Source organism: Anopheles marshallii, chromosome 3 (genome assembly GCF_943734725.1).
Source record: "Anopheles marshallii chromosome 3, idAnoMarsDA_429_01, whole genome shotgun sequence".
NCBI lineage: Eukaryota > Metazoa > Arthropoda > Insecta > Diptera > Culicidae > Anopheles > Anopheles marshallii.
In genome coordinates this window covers 46,026,619-46,048,961 of record NC_071327.1, presented here as the reverse complement: position 1 = coordinate 46,048,961, position 22,343 = coordinate 46,026,619, and the positions used below count along the sequence as shown (strand labels likewise).

The 22,343-nt window shown below is 39.7% G+C and overlaps 1 protein-coding gene across 1 annotated transcript in view; it reads right to left on the bottom strand.

Moving 5' to 3' along the window:
• LOC128711325 (protein dead ringer) overlaps positions 1–22,343 on the bottom strand; it is a 96,419-nt gene that overhangs the window by 17,734 nt on the left and 56,342 nt on the right. The window contains exon 6 of the mRNA XM_053806194.1: positions 17,910–17,982. Within this exon, the coding sequence (XP_053662169.1) occupies positions 17,910–17,982 (73 nt within the window). The remainder of the gene's footprint in view (positions 1–17,909; positions 17,983–22,343) is intronic.

Sequence of the window (22,343 nt, the reverse complement as noted above, 5' to 3'; positions counted from 1 at the left end):
CAAATGATTAATATATCTTTACTTCGCTTTACAAATTCTTGCAAAACGAAAAAAAAAAATAGCTCAAACATAAATGATCGTAATATTTTCATTTCAACTTCACTCGATTTTATGTTAAACTTTTTTCCGTTTTGACATTTTGGCAAGTAACCCACTTATTAAACGAGGACGGTAACAAAAAAGGAAGCGATACCCTCAGGCTACAATTTAACCAGCTTCAAAAAGTGCAAGCGATTTTTTCTTCTTGCGTTTACCATGTGGCTGGACTTCCAGAATTAAAACAGTGCACTCAAACATTGACTCTTTCGCTCTCTACATGTTGGAAAGCTGGCAAGGACAAGTAACCGACAACATACAGGGAGTTCGCGAAGGTTGGAAAAGGGAAAACAAGACCTGCGCAAACTCTATACACCCCAAAACTACCCTCGACCATTGCGACCAACGATTCCACAGTTGCATGCCGGATGGATAAAACATTTAATTGCGTGCATTTTTTCATGGGTAACTTCCGGATATATTTCTAAGCGTGCTGGTACACTTATGCAAACCATTTTTTATCTTTTCTTGACTTAAAAAGAGATCTGGTATAATATTATCATAATGTATTTTCAAGCAAACTCGCATACACCGCACCTGAGGTATCCGCCAGTTCAGATGAGATTCGAACCACGGTTGTCGGATGTGCTAGATCGAACGTCGAGCCACGACTCCAAGGTACCGTCATCAACGAAAATGATCTTAAGCACCCATAAAAAAACAGATGCAAATTATTACACATTCTTATGATTACACTTGGCCGATTTGTACAACGACATTTCAAACAGTAACAATTACACAAAACAAATTTATATTTTGTACTAATACTAAATTATACGATGGATAAAGATTCTCAAAGGCTTGCTACCTTTCTTTCTTTCCCTTCCAAAGCGATTGTTTTATGCCTATATATGGTCATTCCATTTGACGCCGGTTTGACTGTAAACCGGGGCGAGAGCGGAGGGCTGAAGGCAAAGAGGTCGACACCGAGCATAATCTGCATGAATATATAATAAAATTATTAAATATAATTATTCCTTATCCTGGCTTAACGGCATGCCACAGGTCGTGCAACAGGAACTGGGGTTCGTTCGGTCGGAGACGCAATATGGTGGCGAACGTTGGACCATTCTCTTCGGCTCAGTCTGGCCAGGCTCGTGGAGTGTAAATATGCACAGCAACATGTTTTCTTGCTTTCTCTTTACCGACCATTTTCTTCACATTTCCATCGTTGCAAGCCGTTGAGGTATGGAAAGGAAAGCGGCCCGGTTGCAATTGCAAGGGGATGCACTGTGCAGAAAAGCAAGAAGTTTGCCAAGAATATGGAACGAAAACCACACAATTTTAATGCTTCGTCAATGATTATCGATCCATCCATCGCGACGTACAGTGCTTATGTGTGCGCGTTCCATTCTGCTTGCCATGTCCCAGAACTTGGCAGGGCTATTGGTGATATAAAAAATGGAGTTGTGCCCCAATGCAAGACGAGAGACAGAAGAGAGCAGGAAAGAGTTAAATGTAACGATCGTCTGTGGTGATAACATTATGTGGAAGGAATGTTAATTTCATTCTGTATCACATCTGCATGTGCAGAATAGCGTGCATTTGTACACAGCAAGGGTGTACAGTCTCTGGACTGTATGCAAATAAAGAAGTACGCGATGAAGCAGTTCATACAACAACAAAAAACCTATAACCGGTACTCACTTTTAGCAAACATATTCGACTCATTGTAGCATTTGTGGTAAAAGATAAAAATATATCATTTCACTCACCTGACCCGAAACATGCCAATAGCCACAGTTTGTCTATTTCGCTTCGGCTTCATTCATGATACATCGGGCGAACAACACCCGAACGGTCAACGGAAATCATTGTACGGAACATGCCCATCGCGCAAAAGGATGATGCAACGCGCGTATAAATATTGATTCAATTAATTAAGTCAATATTGGCCGTTCACAGCTCGCTCACGGAGAGCGCACTGTTCCGTCACGCGCTTCCACACCCAACATCCGGAGGACATGCGCCCAAAATCGTTCCCATCCTCCTGCATGACAGATCTTGTTCGCCCGATCCGCACAATAACATCATTTTGGAGCAGAGTCCAACGGTTCCACTCCCTCGTGTGTCCACGCACCGCACCGTGTGTTCAAAGTGAACTGTTTCACCAGCCATCGACAGTGTCTTCTAGTGGAGGTATTTGTACGAGCTGTAGTCGGATAGAAATAGGCAAGATTTAGATCCGGTAACGGATCTCGCCTTTAATTGATTTTGTTTTCTCACCTTCACCGTCCCCCAAATGCGTTGAATTTGACTATCATGACCCCATATGGAGATTTACATCCGAAGCGCTATAGTGACCATTGGTACATTTCTACTAATATTGATCTGTTTCTGTGTTTGATTTTTTCCTCGATAAATAATTTAACGGTGAAATATTAACAGCAGACATTTTCCGACAGACGCCATTAGGCATGCAAATAAATTTTATTTTTAAACAATCCTTTTTTTCCCCGCGCTTCTCTTTAACATTATTGCTGACGAACGGAAAATGCTACGCTGTAAATGATTTGAATCGGTTTGTATCAATATTTACCACCAGTTTCGTTGTGGTTGCTTTTATCATAAAATTAGTATCGGCTCATCTAATTCACATTGCAACATCTGTAGAACAAACTTAAGATGTGAAAAATGTAGCTGTCTGCTCTGAGTGAATTGTAAAATCGAGCATAACAAAACTAAGTGCATACATTATTTGTCGGCAAACGCAAGCTCATAATTGCGATGTACTGAATGTTTCTTTCAGTTTGCGAAAAAGAAGGAAATTTCCTAAGGGGGTTACGATGATACCTCCCGCCAAGGAAGCTGCCGGGCACCATGCTGTACTTCTGGGCCAAAGAGTCAAACCATGCAACGAGCAGCGCTATAACTAGCGCCAATGGAGGTGGAAAGAATAAAGCTAACACTAGTCATCGGTAGTCGCGCAAAACATTATGCGCGGAACATGGAACGACTTTGTTAGAAATTGCCGCGTGGCGCGGTGTAGGGGGCTGAGTTCGACCATTGGAGGATGGCGAAATGTTTTTACACTAAATTAACATATGTTAGACATCCAATGTCAGTGGAACGAAGGGCTGTTCCCGATGCGGCGCGGTATGGATGGGAATAAACACGGTGGTAAAGCAACGATCGGTAAACTAAATCAGCAAAAACTTCTGAGCAAAATGAGGCGGCATCGCAATACTGGTTCGAAGTGATCGAATGTGGATAGCAATGTCGGAACATTCGTAATGAAAATCCGAGGCAGCAAACTTCTCTACATTTCCCCTTTTCGGAACGTTTGAGATTGAACTAGCTCACGGTTGCCGGTCGTGGTACGGCTACTAGAAATAGAATTTATAGACAAGTAAAAAAAGTATATTTCAATATGTATAATTAGAGATCCACTTTGTGGTCTCGCGTTTGGAGGGAAGATGTCATCCATCAGATGGATGCGGCGAGATGCCTTGTGTTTCCGATGTGATGGTTTCAATCAATTTCCATAACGAATGCCAACCCGTAACCCATCGGCGTGTTCGGCCGATTCAACCGGACCCGGGAGTTGATGGATCATCATCGATGCAAGAACGTTTGGTCTTAGTCTCAAATCAGGAAAATTGACTTCCATCGCTCATCATCATCACCATCCTTCATCCTACCGCTAAGTCACAAAATGGCACACACGCTTCCCCGTACGGGTCTTTCGATGCGTCACGTAATTATAAATCGAACAGAGAGTACACTAAAACCATTTGGGAAACTCAATGCCCGTGCGCGTTCGATCGGAAAATGGACCTGGCGCGGGTTGCATTAGCAAGTGGATTGAATTTCCCATTTTGCGTAGACTCGTTTTTAATGGTTGTTACAAATACAAAAACCAAAAAAACCCCAACGCGTATACGTGCTCTCGAAATGAGCGTCAGATCATATTCTAAGTAACGTAAAATCAAGCTTGCGCTCAATTTCTTAATTGAAACATATGGTTCATTTTGCCGCCGTGTTTCGTACAATTTGAAACGCGAGACATAGAAATATTAGGACATAGCAGAAGGTTCTTGGGTAGCGAGTAGCCATCATCAAGGAATATACATTCCTTTTATACTAAATTATTTACATTGTTTAGATGTCATGTGTCCATTTATACATTTTTAGATATTAAAACCGATCTTGATCAATTTATATCTTTCAAATGTTTGATTGTTGTATCAATAATACTACAAACATCACTGTATCATGTATCATATAAACCGCAAACATATGTTTTGAAATCATGGTAGCTTTTGTTGATTAATTTTAATATTGTTTTATAATTTTTAAATATATCTATAATTCGTTGCTTTGATTTTTCTATTATTTTATTATACCAAGTTTGAAGGGGTTAAGCTATCTTTGAACTTTTGAACCTTTCTTAAATTTCGTTTTTGATTATGAACAAATTTGTGGATTAATTTATCATTTTGTTAAAAATATTAACACAACTAATTTAATCCATTTGTTTTATGTGACCATAAAACTTATCTAATTAATCAAACGTTGGACTCGTGTGCAGATGCAAAATATTGAGCAATTAATATCTACCATGATCGCATTCATATTATGAACCTAAAAGTTTCAACCTTCACTTAAAAAATGCCTCAAATGAGAACAGTCGCCTAATTCAAATCTGGTGACTGCGATGACCAGAAGACCTTTTTTTAATGAAGATAAGAATATTTTTTATTCGTATATTTGTAGCCCTAACTTGACCGTTGTTGACACTACCAATTTGCGATAATGGCTTCTGACGTACAGCAACAGGTTGGCGATTAGTTTTGGTTGCAGTTGTTTAATGTAATAAAATTTCAATTACTAGAAAACGATTAATCAAATCATTACTTATTTATGAGTTGATAATAACATATAAGATTATCGATTGAGTAATAAAACTATTATTATTATATTTACCATTAATTAGTATGGTTTATTGAACCATCTTTATTCAATTAATCCCGACCCCAATAAAAAGTACTAGTATTAGAAAACACTGTACTTTAAAATAAGCATAAAATGGGTCTGCGTAATTCACTTAACGTTTCACGCAACAGGGTTAGATGTATACATCCAATAAGCCCGATGCAATAGAACTGTTTTGCACATTAATAGCATTATATCTATCACATGTAATTACGAGCCATATAAAAGATTATACGATAAATAAAATGCAGTTCTACTTCCTTTCATGTAACATCGATGATTTCAGCAATGTTTTGAAGTTACGTGACCGTCAGACAATGTTAAGAGACATTCCTTTTCATTTTTTTTTCCAAAATTTTAAGGTATGAAAAAAGCTGAACTGAATGACTTTATCTATCTATTCGTTTCGTTCGTAATCATCATACGATCATATCTGAAGCACAAACCGACATATAACAGCGTAACAATTTTTACTTCCCGGTACAAAATACGGATTTTTTATGTTTTTATTTCACACATTCGCGACCGTCATCTGTCCGTGGGTAAGCTGTCACTGTTTCGCTGTTTGAGTTTTATTCAAGCAAACAAGTGAGCCGCATCGGTGTGTGATTGTTTAATTGCACTCGTAAAAGATACAATTTGAATACAATGCAAAACAGTAAGATGTGACACATGATGTGCACTCGGCAAGTAAGAAAATTTCCTTCTGGTGAAATAAATAACAAAAAATAAAACAACCTTAGACATGTAATATGGATATTGAGGCGGCAGAGAAGCCGGATACGAACGGCGGCACGAATAAATGAAGACGGCAAACGCGCGCATTCGCGTGTCTTGCCGGGATCATAATCTCAATTTCCTCTGTGTTTTCCTCTTCGATGCATTTGTTTGATGCCATATGATCGAAGCTGCTGCATGGATTTCGATCGTTTGCCGCGACCGCTCTTTTGTGTTATATTATTCATGAGACAAATTCCTCGAAAAGCAATAAAGTGTCCAACGTATGGAACGATTTTAATGCGGCACTGCGTCGGCTTTCGAGATCTAACGAACGAAACAATTTATAATTGACTCTTCCCTGAAACGGAAAGATTATTTCCATCCGGGATTGTTACTTGTGAAAGGGAAAATGATGGAAAATTCAACCCCGGGTGGTGATGTTGCTGCTCTTAGATGGTTCTTGTTCAGAACTCTACTGATTTGGTTCTGTTCTTCCCCAATGCTTTATTTACTTGAGTATAAATATATGAAGATTTTCCTTTCTTGGTATTTTGATGCTTGACGAGAATAACAATTACATCTTTCTGTTTTCTAACTTCTAATATAGAAGCCGTTAAATGTAAAACTGTGGGAGGGCTTTACTGCACTAGTCCATTTGCTTTTTACGCTTTTCAAGACCTAATGCAAATTTCGCTTATTGGGTGTGTTGTTCGTATGCTTTGATATGCTTATTTATGCGTAACCGATTCATTAGCTGTCATTATCTAAACATAACATACCGGCGTACATACAATCGTCCTCCTTATCTAGGCGGCATTTGATGCTTTCATGTCAGTGTCGTCTCGCATTGGACTGTCCAAGGAGAACGTTTCAAAAATCGTCGAAGTCTCTTCTTGCAAAATGACCCAACCAGACCCAACCTTTCGTCCCCAGCGCTCCGAGCGCTGGCACAAAAGAACTCGTCAGATAATATAATCACCGAACCACGTCATTCAGCTGCGGTCACAAAATGCGACGGAAATGATGTACAAATAATTTTAGACAAACCTCCCGAAATGACATTTCCTCCCCGTGGTGACTTCCGCCCAGCATGCGGACTCCGTTTGACCCCCGGTTTTGTCGGCCAACTCAGCCGGGCACCGTCGCATCGATCGATTCGATTTTGTGTTGCAGGCAAAAGAAGCTCTCATTTGTCACCGGTTGGACCTTTCGCATGTCCATGATGATGGTACGATAGGTGAGATCCTCCTATATCTTGTTTCTTCTGCTTTTGTTTAGTGCTCTTATACGACTTCACATCGATCTATTTTTCCCATTTACTTGAAATCTGTCACTTGAATTACCATTATACACTCCCCTTCACGCACCATTCCGGCGGGATGATGCTCCATAACTGTGCTTTATTCATTCGGTGGGTACTTCTTCCCATGGTTTGTTTTGTGTGACATTTCAGGAGGCCAACCAAATACGCCCACTCAATCAGCGCACGATGGTCATCCCAAAAATATCCTCCTTCTGCATATCAAACGGGATAGGCAGCGGAAAGGAAAGCACAACCAAACGGATGCTGCACGCCAGCTATTGTCGTCGCCGCGGGACCTCGTCAATCATTTTCTCATCAATCGCTCTCTGGTCGCGACCACGGACGGATGAAACCCGCGAACCTTCCACCGGTTTGCCCAGAAAGACCTTCGTCACCACATAGAAGAAAAACAGATCGACGAGCGCATCGATTTTTTTACAAACGGATGAACTTTCCGCTCTTTTCTGCCAAGGAAATCGTTTGTCAGCGCCAGCACAATCGATGGAAAGGTAAAGATCGAATGATTACGACTTAAAATTCGTAAAACAGTGACAATTCTACTCCAATGCTGACTGTGTGGCAAGAGGATACAAGAGGTAGATGTCTATCGAAGACATGTTTGTACTATTTTCCTCTTATCCGAAATGTTTATTAATAGGTGGCGTGTCCTAATGAGCGGAAAAATCGGCTCACAAACGATGGCAGAGGAAGATTTTTTTTCTTATGTTTCAACCGCCGTTGAAGTTATATCATCGTCGGGAGTTCTAAATGGGACTTCCGCGGTACCTACTTTCAAATTGTTACATCTTGCAGCGAGAACTCTTTGAAGTTCGCGAAAAAAAAAAACAACAAAATAAAACAATTTGAATGCTGCTAACGAGAAATGTCTAACAGCAGCGATGAATGAATAAACCGTTTTCCCACACGCTGGAAATAAGAAAACAACATGTTACATTGAAATTAATATACTTTTTCGTTAAACGAAAGAAAAATAATCTCCACGAAGGGGAGAAGCAAGACGCTGTCAAACCGCACGTGAAGAAATGAAAAATGGTCAATAAATAAATTTGTTGAAATCTTGTTAATACCCGTCTCGACCAAGCATAGGTTGGGTTTGCATTCACTTCGTTATCACGCGGTCTCCATACGTCAACACCTTGTGTTTTGTGTCCGTGTGTGTATATGTGTGTACATACGTGAACACATGCAAAAGGTGCGTCCGATTGCTGGTTGCACACAGATGCACTTTGAATGCAATTTATAAATATTATAATCGAATTATGCAGCCGTTCAACACCTTCTCCGTTGGGTTAAAAGGATTCCAACGAGATGGTGATGTAAGCGGAACTATGTTTTCTTGCAGTTTCATTGATTTGGTCTGAATTGATAAGTGTTAAGAATGGTCAGTCAACTCCACCATAGTCTTATACTACAAATTTCAGTGACAGCTAATTTTATTAAGTGCTCTCTTGTTATGGTTAGTTCCGGTGATTATATTTTTTTTTCAACAAAGAATTTAGAATTCACATTACCTTATCAAATATAAAAAATATTTAACAAATATTAATGCCTGGAAAAAGGACTGAGGCAAAAATTTATAATGAGCATCATTCTTGCGGAAAGAATGTGGAAATTTACATGATATCAAACGGATTTTGAAGATAAACCTAAAGGTATTCAACTAACAAAAAAAAGAGATGAAATTAACAAATATTCATAAAATACAAATGAATCTCACAAATGAAATGATTAACTAGTTTGATGTGGTTTTGTTTAAACTAAATCATTGAGTTAAGAGAGTTAATCGTTGAGTTATTGTTTTCATAAGTGCTATAATAATCAAAAATAATTGTAAGGAAAATATTCACATCACTTCCATTAACTTTTCCTTCAGCTATACAAATCAATAAATTTGTAACCCTGATAGGTACGTGCTGTTGCTAATCGATCGTGCAAATTGTCGAATGAAAAGCTTTCCCCACACCCGAAAGCGCTCCTTTTTAGTGAATATAACACTTCAATTTATCAATTTACGACCTGTCAATTTGGCGGCGCTGTTAGCCCAAACTCCCCGCGGGAATCCCGACCGTCCAAACGAACAAAGCGTACGCGGCGGCTGAATAGGGTGTTGGTGATCCCATCAGCAAAATGCTTTCTCCCTACACAAGATGCGGGAGGTGGATTATACCGTACGCTAGCGAACGCGATCAACAGCTGCTCGATTTAGCTGGCTAACGAGACACGAGCCAGCCAAAAAGAAGGCAGAAACATTCCCCACTACACCACCAACGAAAGAAATAAGGTGTGAACTCATCCCTTGGCTCCATATTTTGATCCAAGCAATCCGATCGTACAGCGGGTGGAAGAGAACGAATGGTCCATTTGCAAAGGATCGCGTGTGTCCCGAATCGAAACACAATATTACGCGATGGTAGCGAAGAATCGGGCCGCTGCTTCTATCCCTACTGCAGACCTTTAATACACTGACCAGAATCAGAGCACACACAAACATTTGCCGGTTTTTTCGCACGTTCGCGATCGCCCCAATTGCTTCGGGCGGCAAACGAGAATCACGCACATAATAAATGCTTAATATAAAAAAACGGTGCCAAAGGAGCAGATTTATTACTAATTGAAATTTAATTTACAATTCAGCGTCTTCTTGCGCGGTACCGATCGAAAATATTCCCATTCTTAAGACTTGCAGGAAGAACTGGAATTGAACGATTAACAGCGCGCGATATCACCGCTACAGTTTATCGACAGATTCGATTAACATCGTGCGGATAGTCGTGCTACGGAGTTTGATATCGATCGAGCTTTGTCCGATCACTAATCAGATACGATGTAGGGAAAATTTATCGCTTCTGTCGTAAAGCGGGCACGACTTTTGTCGTTTGTAGCATAGCATGTGACATTACGGTTGGCAGTATTTTGCTTGATAATTGTATTTATTATGCGAGCATGGGACTTACGTACGACCTTTGCTGAGGAAAAAAAATTGCAATAAAACTGGTAAAAATAAAAATTTTGCAGCTTGAATAAATTTCCTTTAGATATTATTGCTTTTTCTAAGTATTACCAAAGAATGAATATTTGATCCGTCAATTAATTTTATAGATTAGGACAGACGATCATACGATAAGTTATTAATTTTAAGCTTTTAACCTGTATCTCTCAAATAATACAGGTACTGGTCTGTATCATTCTGTACAGATTCGTAAAGAACATAGCATTGTGACTTAAAGAATGACAGTTTAGAAATTAAACTTTAAATTCGATTCATTTCGAATAACACATGAATCTATTATTATTAAATTATTAAATAATCTATTTTTATTTGTTTTCGTTAAAAATGTTTGTTTACATTTTTATCATACGGGAAACATGGTCTAACTCGGTTCAGACCTGCTAGCAAAATGGTTTGTTTTCACATTTGTCGAGCAGCTGACAGAAGCTTTGATTAGGAAAGTAAACTAATCCTTTTTTTTGCTAGGCTTAACTTGGCTTGTGAATTGTGTATAAGTCTTACATACATAAGCATATAAATAAACTGACTTAGAGTATGATTCCCGCCATTAAAAGATTAAGCCTATTTAGTATTGAGTATAAGCTTAACTTCAATAGTAGTTTAAATTTGATAGTAAACAAGGTTGCTTTTCCGTTGATCGATAGTTGTCTACTTCGATATTATCAGATTGTCTATCCCTGTAAGAGTGCTTGCTATGTTGTTATCTTGATTTCTTTAATTTTATGTATCTGCTTCTTTATCGGCACAATCGGTTTCTGGCTTTCTGTGACTTTATTTTCCCGTAGCTGGATAGTCAGTCCTGCGTACGGTGGATTGGTCCGGATCGGATTTTAGTTCGGTCCGTTTGTGTGAAGACCAGCGCCACCGCAACAGCCCTAAATTTGATGTACCATTTCCATTTTAAATATTTTTTCGTTATCTTTGGTGCCCAAATTGCCGATTTCTTTTTTGGGTTTATTTTATTATTTATTTGAAATTTTTAATCAGTTGTTTATTATTTTTTAGTTTTTTATTTTTTCTTCTGCTTGTATATTTTCTCTTGCTAGTTTTGTTCAACACTCTGTGTTACTCAACAATGACCTAGACAATAAATAAAGATGTAGCATAGTTTAGAATTAATGCCTTTTATCTAGTTATAGGACATGACAGGATTTATATCAAATCCCATCTAGATCGTTCCCATTTGCCTTGGATGCATCCAGCTAAGGGAAAAATTAAGGCAGGAAAATGTTAAGACATTCGAAGACACCAGGAGCTTCTTCCACAAAAAAGAACAATAAATAAAGCCTGGTCGTATTGTTTTTCATCAATTATTAATTTCAAAGTAATGAAATACGACGAAGCCGGTACAAAATTGGCTTGTGAATATAATGTAATGCTTGCACATTCCTGAGACTACCAAACGATCGTGTTAACAATTGTAAATAACCTAGTACAAATTTTACGGATTCGCTGCATATAATGCATGCCTCGTCATGCAAGGAGCATGTTAACACAATAGAAATTAAGCATTCATTGCATGTTTGAACAACTATAACGAAGAACACAATGATACAGTACAACCCGTCTACCCTAACCAAAGTTTGCTATCGTTTGATTGACGTTTAATTGATTGAAGATTAGCTACTGGGCGGAAGGTTGTCCATAGTAACGAACCATGTTTGTGTGCATGTTTATCTTACGATTCTGATCGAACACGTCCGTTTTCCCGGTGGCAGTGACTTTGCGGAAAAATGTTTCCACCTTACTTTTTTTTATAAAAGACATGTCAGAAGCCGTGTCGAAAGGGTTGTTTAAGCTTGATGATGTTGAGTAAGATACGACAATGATACGGCACGTGATACTGAAACAACTTCGGTACCATCCTTTCCAAATTCCGAAAGAACAAGCGATGAAAAAGCGAAACAAGAAAGAGAGCACAATAAAAAGGGATTCCCGATGACACAGCAAACATGCGAATGCTGGGCAGGGTTTTCCTTTCGGTTTGATTGGCCCAATGGACAGAGGGGACGAGGATGGGAGTTGCTGGTGAACATCATGTTACTGCCCGTGTTCCGGGTGGTTATTCGATCAATTCCCAGGCACCGGCAACACTTGCGAGGAATTTGTTTACAAAATTGTTTAAGTGCCGCGGCTTAGGGCTTCTCATTTCAAACGACGCGTGCCGATCTTTGCTTCTGGCATTCGATCGATCGTAATCAATAGGCTCACCCTGGATTTCGTTCCGCGCTCCGCACTATTATGGTGAATTGCTTTTCAGCTCTTTTTTTGTGTGTATTTGGTTGTGTTTCGGAAAAAGTTCGGCGGTAACGAAATGCGTTGATTATGTTGTGATGTGTTGCTTGTAAACAATCGACCACCGCATGCGCGATCTGGTGGCATCGAAGCTCCGAGAACAGATATATTGGGCGGCTTTTTTTTAGATAGGGAGAGATGGGATTTTATTCGACTCGGCGGTTCTTAAATCATGCAAACAAATGATCCATCATCGGTTTTTATTACGGTACGATCGGTCGAGAGAGAAAAGATACACCGATTCGAAAACGGTCTACCGTGCGGTGTGAGGGAAGCTCGAATTTTCCTATCAATCGCCAGACAATTTGACGCCCGTTGTTGGCAAGGTACGGGATGGTTTTAGGCGGGAAACATCAACAACAAGCAGCTAAGGTATAAATGGTTTACCAGCTGTAATCAATATATGATAGCAATATTTAGTATTTGTATTTTTGGAACGCTTGGCAATGTTATGACCATCCAAGTAAAAACACGATGAAGCGTCGAGATTTTACACTGCATCAGTTCCAAAATCAAAGAACACGCAAAGCGATTGAGAGCTACAAATCATTCAAAACGCCAGGTCTTTCCACCGAACTGATGCGGAAAATACGGTTCAATTTTTCACCAGTACTCGGAAGCTAAACAATAAAAAAATACACCGATACAGAATCAATGAACAACTATCCTTCCGCCTTCATCTTCAACTACAAAGCATCGGATCGGAGCAAGATGCGCCCATCACCACGGCGGACGTTCGCCGAATGCGACGGACGATCCGCACACAGCTGTCGGAAATATCGATCAAGCGAAAGAAAGGCAACCTATAGACGGGGGCCAACGATATTACATCAAATGACCCAAACAATATACCCCCGTATTTATCCATCATGGTAATGGGCCACAGATCAAAGGGTGCTTCAGGTCTTATGGGTCATACATACTACAGGCATGCGATCTTTCATGCGGGAAAAATCACCAACGTGTATTAATTACCCAAAGGCGATAATTCGGAAAATGCATTGTTGACATTGGCACGTTAGGCGCATTACAAACAAAATGGATCGATGAAGCTTTTCGTTGAATATTGATATTGATGTTATGAGCACCCGGACGTAGGGAAATATATTATTTGGATATCAATTTTATTTTCATTTTCAATTATGCAGAAATCAATTTAACATATATCACAAATGTACAATTTTAACGCAGAGAATGAATTTTTTAATGATAAAATTTTCAGTAAAACAAAAATCATTTTATTACACTTAAACTACTGAATTTAAATGGTGCATTAGATAAGTTAGAAGGCTCCGGTGCTTCGGTGTTCGGTCTGATGCAGTGCTGATCGAACCAAATGATCGTAACTCAACTAGATGTCTAGGAAGCAAAACAGATCATATTACATGAATATAATTTTCTAGCATTCAAGACTATTTCCGGTATCACACATATGCGAATAACTTTAATAGAAATATAAAACATTGTTGAACAATTCATTTCTTTTCATTTTCATACAACAAATGTTAGAATTTGTTTAAAAATTAGCAATTCCTCGTGATTTGACATGTTAAATCTAAATAAAAAAAAAACATGTGAAATAGATCAGCACAAACGATCAGTCACGTTTGCGAGAAAATAAATCGATCTTTATATTCCTAGAAACAGTAACACAAAAGAACCATCGTTAGGCACTGATTGAAAGGAATCAATCAAGAAAGGATTTGTTTTTTTTTGTTTGCACCTACAACACGGTGCACAAATCAAGCTGCATACTCTTAGCTCCGGTTCCGTGCCGTTTTGCATCGATTTGCACTAAGCTGTTGAAAAACAGACGTGCAAGGTAATCAACAACGGCGGATCGAACCAGAACCGCACAGTACTAGGCGCGATACCTCCCGCAGCTTCGATTCCGATCGAACGTGCGATCTCGATGAGATACAGTCCCCTCTCGTGTTTCCCTTGCCACACTGGATGGCTCCTCTTAGGCTGTCTTACCATTTCCTACCAGTGCCTGATCAATTTCTGACCATTTGTGTACCTTTTTTCCACCATGGCTGCCAGTGGTACCGTGGTAGACGAATTAGGAGGCAAGGACTGGTGGCTGTTTTGACTTGATTGTAGCGCCTGTAGAAACATTGACCAGATTGACGAGGGGCCGCAGGAATGCATCGTTACTGTCCAGTGTCCAATTATTCAACATAAACTTTTATTAATCATTCGCGACGACAACACGATCGTGTGGAGTAGATACGGAGAAGGAAACAACATAAGCTCCACTCTCCCGGAGGCGTACAACAACGTGTGCGCGATCTGAAGATATTAGTCCTCAGGCGCCGTCTATCACAGCACGGGGCGGTATGGAAAGGGTCGTGAAACGAAGACAAAAAACAACTCCACCACCCATCCGTAAGAGAAAACGAAGAAATGGCTCAAATCGATGATCCTAGCGTCCGGAATCAATTCCATAGTGCGAACGTAGATATAGGTTGTGTTTGCGGAGTCGAATAAGGTTGTTGGTGAAGAAAGGAAACCTCAGAGAGAAAGCCGAACCTGAAGACGGGTGGAAGATTGATATATTGATTTCGGATCAATTTGACAGCGAGAAAATTGCGTTGCTCTTTTTATTGCTGCGCGCCACGGATCGAACCGATCGGTGTTTCTTTTCGGCCCGACTGACTGGGAAGGCAGAAGACGGCAGTAGTGGCGGTAGTTTCAGATTTGATCATCCTTTTTTTTATTTAAATCGTGAATTCCCCTCCCTATTCGGAGGCCAAAACTCATCCTCTCCACCATCGATCTTCCGCGGAACGAAAATTATGTTCGCTTGTATCAACCCCGCACGCCGGCTAATGATTTCATGATTTTCGTTAACGCGACCCATCTAGACGTTACATTTGCGTATTGGAAGCAATATCTGGCGGGGATCCTTGGACTATCTGCAGGGTTAAACCGATTCCGATCTCGCGCACCACAACCTGCCATAGAGTGTTTGTGTGTCTATGAGTGATGTTTCCTTTTTGTTTCGTTCATTTCTTCGGCAGCAACATTGATATGCTCACTGCCTTATGAATGGAGCCGGGAGTTCAACGGGGGATGGCTGCAGAGCAACAAACTTCACCAATCGTTCCCGACCAAATTCGTTCCCCTTTTTCTTTATCCCTTCCTCGCCATCATCAGAGAATCGTACAATAACAGTGTAAATTACGATTATCTCGGACGAGCTTCTAATTTGACTTTGATTAATTATTGTGATCAACCCCGAGCGACTCCCTACCTTGGGTGTCCCTGCAATCGTTTCGGTGGAATTTTCACGCCTTTCCGATGTAGTTTCCCTTCTATCATCAGTAAGTAATCGCTCACTGATATCACGTGAGTGCGTTGTAAAACATTTATTGCAAACATTTTTTAGTAAGCCCTACCCCGGCAATGAACAATAATTGTTGTTGCTTATGTCATTGATGAAGCGAGACAAAACCAAAAATAATAGCGCTCAGTGTGTTTAGTTTGATAGTTTGAATATACAAACACAATTTGTTTGTGCGATCGTGACAAATAAATTGTAAAGCAAATAAACCACATTACGTCAAACTTAATTCATACAGAGGAATATCGAAAATGTGACAATCGCGCGCGCATACCCAAACACCGTTAAGCCCCAAACGGTTTTGGGGCGGCAAAACATCAAAACTGTATCAAAACAGGTGCCAATACAGCATTCCACCTCTGGAGAGTTTCGTTCGGTGCTAACAAAATCAATCAAAAGCCACCGATATGTGATGTTTTTCATTCGGATGTTGATGATAATTAGATGCACAAACACGGTCAGGGAAAAAATGTATCCAATAGTCTTTGATTTCGATGCCGCAGGCAGTATATCATTGACGGAATGGTTTGATGCTGCATTTGTGCATTTTATGGAAGAGAAGAAACGCTGCATTGCCGTCACGTTATACACGACCATATAGAAAAGAAACTGGACGTGAAGAGGAGATTCGATCTGTCGACGTTACGGGACATAAAACCTCGAACCACATAAAACTCGGCACACACCACGGATTGTGGCACCACATTCAGCTCCACAATATCCTTTCCGTGCGCACATTTGGTCGCACCCCAACACGCTAGCATCATTCATAAACTCTTTTCGCGCAGCCAAGATGCGAATTGCGGCAGGAGCGCATGCATTTTATGAATGTAATTCAAAACCGGCCGACGACCTACAACGATGAGCACTTTTCGCTGAAGAATGCACGTGGAAGTTGGGTACATTTTTGTTGCTGTTATTTTGAGTATGAGTTTTCTACCTCTTCACACCCGCGGAAACAAAAACTATCGCATTTGGAGCAGAGTTAGGTTCCGCAGATTCACCAGCAAGCGGGTCGTTAAATATTAAATTTAAGGTTGCGCAACGCACTTGCTCGGCTGCATCTTCGCCACCGCCATTCTTGAGTTGCAGTCTGTGCAGCTGATGAATGAAACGTGGTACAGAAAGCGTGGATCAATAAAATTAAGAGCCGTCCCATGCTGTGGTAAGAGAGCCAGAACACGCGGCTGGTTTTCCCCCCATTACTGTAGCATTCTGAAACGCTTAATGAAAGTTTACTAATTTGAGAGTGAATTTCCAATTAATTTTGGCATTCCACTTTCTATTTTCTGATTGGGTTTGGTTTTGTTTTTTTTCTGATAATTGCTATAATTAAATAATGCCATTAAGTGCCGTCTTTTTGCCTTACCTTACTATTAAACATACTAAAAATTGTGCAGGTACCATTGATTAGTGAATTGCTAAAACATTAGGTAGCGATTGACTGTCACATGTTACTGTTTATATTCTTTTAAATACTGTGGTCAAATTTGAATTCAATTTTGGTAAAAATTGAAATAGAAATACAGAAAAGTATCGTAAACTATATTATTGTCGTAATATGTTATATATTTTTTCAGAATCAATAAATTGCGATGGAGTTCAACAATTTAATTAATCGTTTTAAAACAATTTAATAATTCAACATAATGATTATTTCATCTCTTCTAGAACATCATACTGCCAAAAAAAAACAAAACTATGAAGAATGAGTTAATAAACAAATATCTCATAGAGAAAAAAATAGCGGCAAGCGCAAATAAGCTAGGGAACAAAAAATCTAATAGAATTCTAGGGTTGAATTCTAATTTTAAAAAAATAGCTGCCAGTGGTCTGTCACTCATGGAGTGATTAATTGAAACTAGCCGAAAAAGATCAAAATTCCTCCCTAAACATCACATTGGATGCAGCATAATGGAAAAATGCTCGATTGCCATGTGTAATGTGAGTGCAAAACGATATCCACATGAACGAAGTTGATAGTGTTACAATATCCGGATGGAAGGCAAAAGAAATTCCTTCTTTACAGTCGAAACGATTCCATTAGCCATGCTACACTATTCACAAAATGTTCATCAATGATTCAAGCTATGATGAGTCAGTGAGGCAGTCACCATATCAGCAGAAAAAAGGTTAATCGTCTTTCGTACCCGATAGTGAAAATATTGCTAGACGTCACTTACCTCGCTTTTGCATGAACAGGAACAGATCGTCCAGAAATTCCTTCCGCTTCGGGTCATCGTTGATTTCGTACAGCTGCAAAGCAAACAAGGAAAAAAAAGATGTACGATAAATGTTAGAAAACAATATGGATGCAACCAAACCCCCACATTCGTCTCTGCTACACAACCACCCCAGGTACCAACGATTTCCTCTGAAATGTTGTTTTAAAATGTTTGCGTTTATCGTGACGTCCGGTCGGGGCAATTAGTTAATAATTTAACAGTCAAAATCAATTTGCCTCGGCCGGCACACACGGCTGGGCCTATCGCTGGAAAAGCAATCACGCTTAACCTGTGTGATGGTGCACACCGCCCAACCGAGGTCGCTGTCAATGCACCAATGCACCCAACCCAATGCATTATTATTATCGCCAATCGAAACCGCTTATTGCATTGGGGTGGACGGGTGGTAAGAAACTCCCCCCTGTCCCCTCTTTCACAACAGTAGGGGGAAAGATAACACACTGCCGAAACGTGATTCACCTGTGCCAGCGATGAAAGATGAAGCATTTTCAATAACGTTTTTAATCGTTTCAACGCATTCGCACTGTGAATTCTGCGTAAATTCAACCCGATGTAATTGTGAAGGGAAAGTTTATGTTTGTTTTTTGTTGTTGTTGCTTGAATTGTTTTTGATGCAAGTACAGACACACACTCAATATGAACTGTACCAGTGTGTGTGTATGTGTTTGCACATACGTATCATCATTAATTACAATTGGCATCAGCATTAAACTTATTTAAATTGATTGCGTGCTTCTTGAAATTATTTTTATTAGTGTATACGAGAAATAGTGCAAACCCAGCCCTCCCTGCACCGCACACTTCATTGTTCATCTACCTCGGCGAGTTCGTGACTTTGGCACTAGCCGGAGATCTAGCGAGGCGTCGAACAATCGGCAGCATTGGTGCAGTACACCGTCAGGGGGGTTTTTAATAGTTGCTGTAACTGAAAGACTATTGCTGAGCTACTGTATGGTACTGTTGGTCTGGGTTTCACACACGTGGGTGGTTGGCAATTATTAGCCAGACAATGCGGTGAAGTTATTGCAGAACTGCTTCACGAGAGTCATTTTCTATTTTATTTGAAACAAGTTGCAATGTCAAACTAAATCACACTGCCACTCACTGAGCAATCAGTAACACTTTAATCAACTCAAGTTCTGACTATTACAATACGTACAAGGAAGTATTTAGCAAGAGTACTTTTCGCTTTAAAACAATGATATGAATACGCAGCATAAACAAAAACAAGTGATGCCATAATACACTATTTTATAATTGTCACACTAGTGCGAAACAAAATAGCACCATTATCTGGTACATTTCCAAGGACAACTAACAACTCATCTACAGAATGGCATCATCGGAAGGTTGTTCTTTTTTTTTGCTCTCTGCCATTTTCACCACACTCAATGATGCCAATTTTAGAATTGCGTGTGAAAATGAAGGTCATCATGTTTTCGAAACCCGTTTCACTTCGAAACTCCGAAATGATTCCATACACTTCCGCTACGAGACAGTTAATAGTTAATGCTGTTGCAGAAAAAAAAACAACGTACAACCGTTAAAAAATATTGCACTTATTGTAATCCATCCCAGTCGACTGTTACAATTACTGGCCCGCCAACGATGTAATCGGCGCAGATGTAAGTGCGAGATAATCGATGAAATTAATATGCAAAATATGCACCTACCGGAATTATAAGTTAACCATTACATTGTTGTCAGTGTTGCTGTTCGGAGTCGGGGCATGGAACTTCCGGACCAACAATGGCTGCTTGTTATTGTACGCAATTTAAATAACATATTCATTTCATTTAATATCGAAATCGATATTAAATAATATTATTTTAAAATACATGAATTAAAACATAAATTCCTTCACACTATAAGAACGGTTCCAAATCCCATCCAAGAATGATCCAGGCCGGGTTCAGATACAATTCAGGTAACCAGAATTGATTGAATGATTCATTGACCAAGATTGACGATTGAATCAGGATCCAACTATACATTAATTTTTATGGAAGGACCGCTCCAATTACAGGCCCAGCATATCTAACAGTTATTAAGTTCTCCAAAAAGTCTAAAATTTACCATTTACACGGTTTAGCAATCTTTGCTATGAATTATTAACCCAGAGGAGATTCGAATAACAAGCTCCAACAATGAGATGCAATACCGCAAGAAGCTTGAAGTTGATGGTATTTACAAACAAACATGTCCCGCATATTGTTCCGTATCTCCTGCACAGCTACCTTCAGTAGCTCCGTTTAAATAATATAAAAAATCCAACATGGGCAGGTCCAAGACTCTTCTATACTCGCAAAATCGAAGAAGACGTTTGAAACAGTAGCATACCTGAAAGCTTTTATATACTTCTCCAATCTAATGATTCCAAGACCATTTCATTGAAGATTTTTGCTCAAATGTTTAAATTATTCGAACCCAAAGGTCCAATTCACAAGGAACGCTAAATTAATAAGAAGCTGTCACGCAATGTGGTTCGTTCTTCTAAGCCTTGTCGGGAAACGATCGTATCTTTCGCTCAATCAACAAAGAATCGATCTCGCATGGTATATACGAACGGTTTAACTTAAAAATTTTACAATATAATTGCTCGTGACGGTTGCGTTCCGAATTTTTTTTCGTCCTGTCCAATTTGCTACGATTTGCACCTTTAAACTCTTGGACGCATACTGGTGCTACCGAAAATTTATCACATCCTTGCGTTTCAACCGTAGCTTCCGTTGGGCTGTCGGAAACCGAGTTGCCTTCGAGCTAAAAAATTGGCTATAATCTTTCTCGCTCAAATCGAACCGCAAAGCAGCAGGCAGACCCACAGGTAAAGGGTGGTACGAACGAAGCGATAATGCAAACCAACCAAATGTGTACATCAACTATATTCTGATATAGAAGGTTAAACAAACGATCGCTAAGATAACGACGGTGTCGTAGGCACAGTAAGGGGGGCACACCTAAGAAAAAGGGAAACAAACCTCCCCAAACGGTATAATTGCCATTTGGTTGCATTGGAAGTAACACAAAATAAAAAGAAATCGTGAGCAATTTGTACGTATTTTGCATACGACGTCTGTGTAGCTGCTTTTGCACGAATGTTCCGTAAGGTTGACGACGTCCTGACACCGCGTCACTGACAGCTGTAATTCGAGCAGCAGTACTTTGATGGTTGAAACGCTCCTATGAAATCTGTATAAGAGTGATTCCTATGTATTGTTACGTACATTGCTCTAACGTGTGTTTATTATTATTACAGATGAAAAATGTAAATTTAATTTTTATTCTCATTTTATCGTATACTTTTTACATGCCGTTGAAGAAAAATGCAGAAAGTCAACCGTAAATCATGAGCTCGCCATAAAAAGCTATCATTAATGTCTTGGCATTAATACACCACGCAGCGCTTCTACTAGTGCAACTCTCAATCCGAAAACAATGGCAAATTTTATTTACAGTAGATAAGATTTTCCAACCTGTAAACCCGCACGCTTGGTGCACTTTAACCACATACACGAAACTGTTCACATCGTAAACGAATGCGCCCGGGTGACATTTGCAAATCCACCGCTTATGCTGGTTCCCCGAAGTGCAATGAGTAATTTTCGTGGTTTTGGCAACCTGACCGACCGCCTGTGTGTTGGTTTGTCGTGAGAAACACCCCGGTTCTTTCTTCTTGTATGACGCCACTGGAACCGACAGAAAGCAAACTTACTAGTCTGCTAACATATGTGAAGACATATTAGCAACCGTTTTAAAAGGCAACACTATTATTCGTGATGCCGTGAAGCCAAAATGGAGCCCGATCGTATGACCTACATATGTTGATGGCAGCACCGTCACTATATCAAAAACGGCACCACCACAAACGAGAGTTTGGAAAATAAAAACCGCAAAAGGTACATAATTTTTAACACTTTCATTTTTATATTTACGACGACACCACGCTTTCGATTGTTTTGTGGAGAAGGTGCCACGACGACTTGGATGGGGCATTTCCCTATTACTAGTGAAAAACTGTTGGTTGGATAATGTTTAGATGTATGAGCGTCGTTTAATTATCATTTTGCCATCATCGGTCGGATCGGTCGGAAATACCTACTATGATTAATGTTTCCCCGGCGCCGTATTGTCCGATAATTGTTTCCCGTTTAGCATTATTAGTCACTTTACAAAAAAGAATGAAATTTGAAGAACTTAACTAAAATTAACTAAAATTAGAAGATATTAAGGCACATCTGATTGTGAATTATTGGGCACACAAGTAAGTTTGTAGCGTATTTACGAAATTTTACGAAGGAAAGTTGGGAACGAGAAGTGCTGATTCCATTCTTTAACATGAAGAAAAGTGCAACAGAGGACTGATGTTTTCTT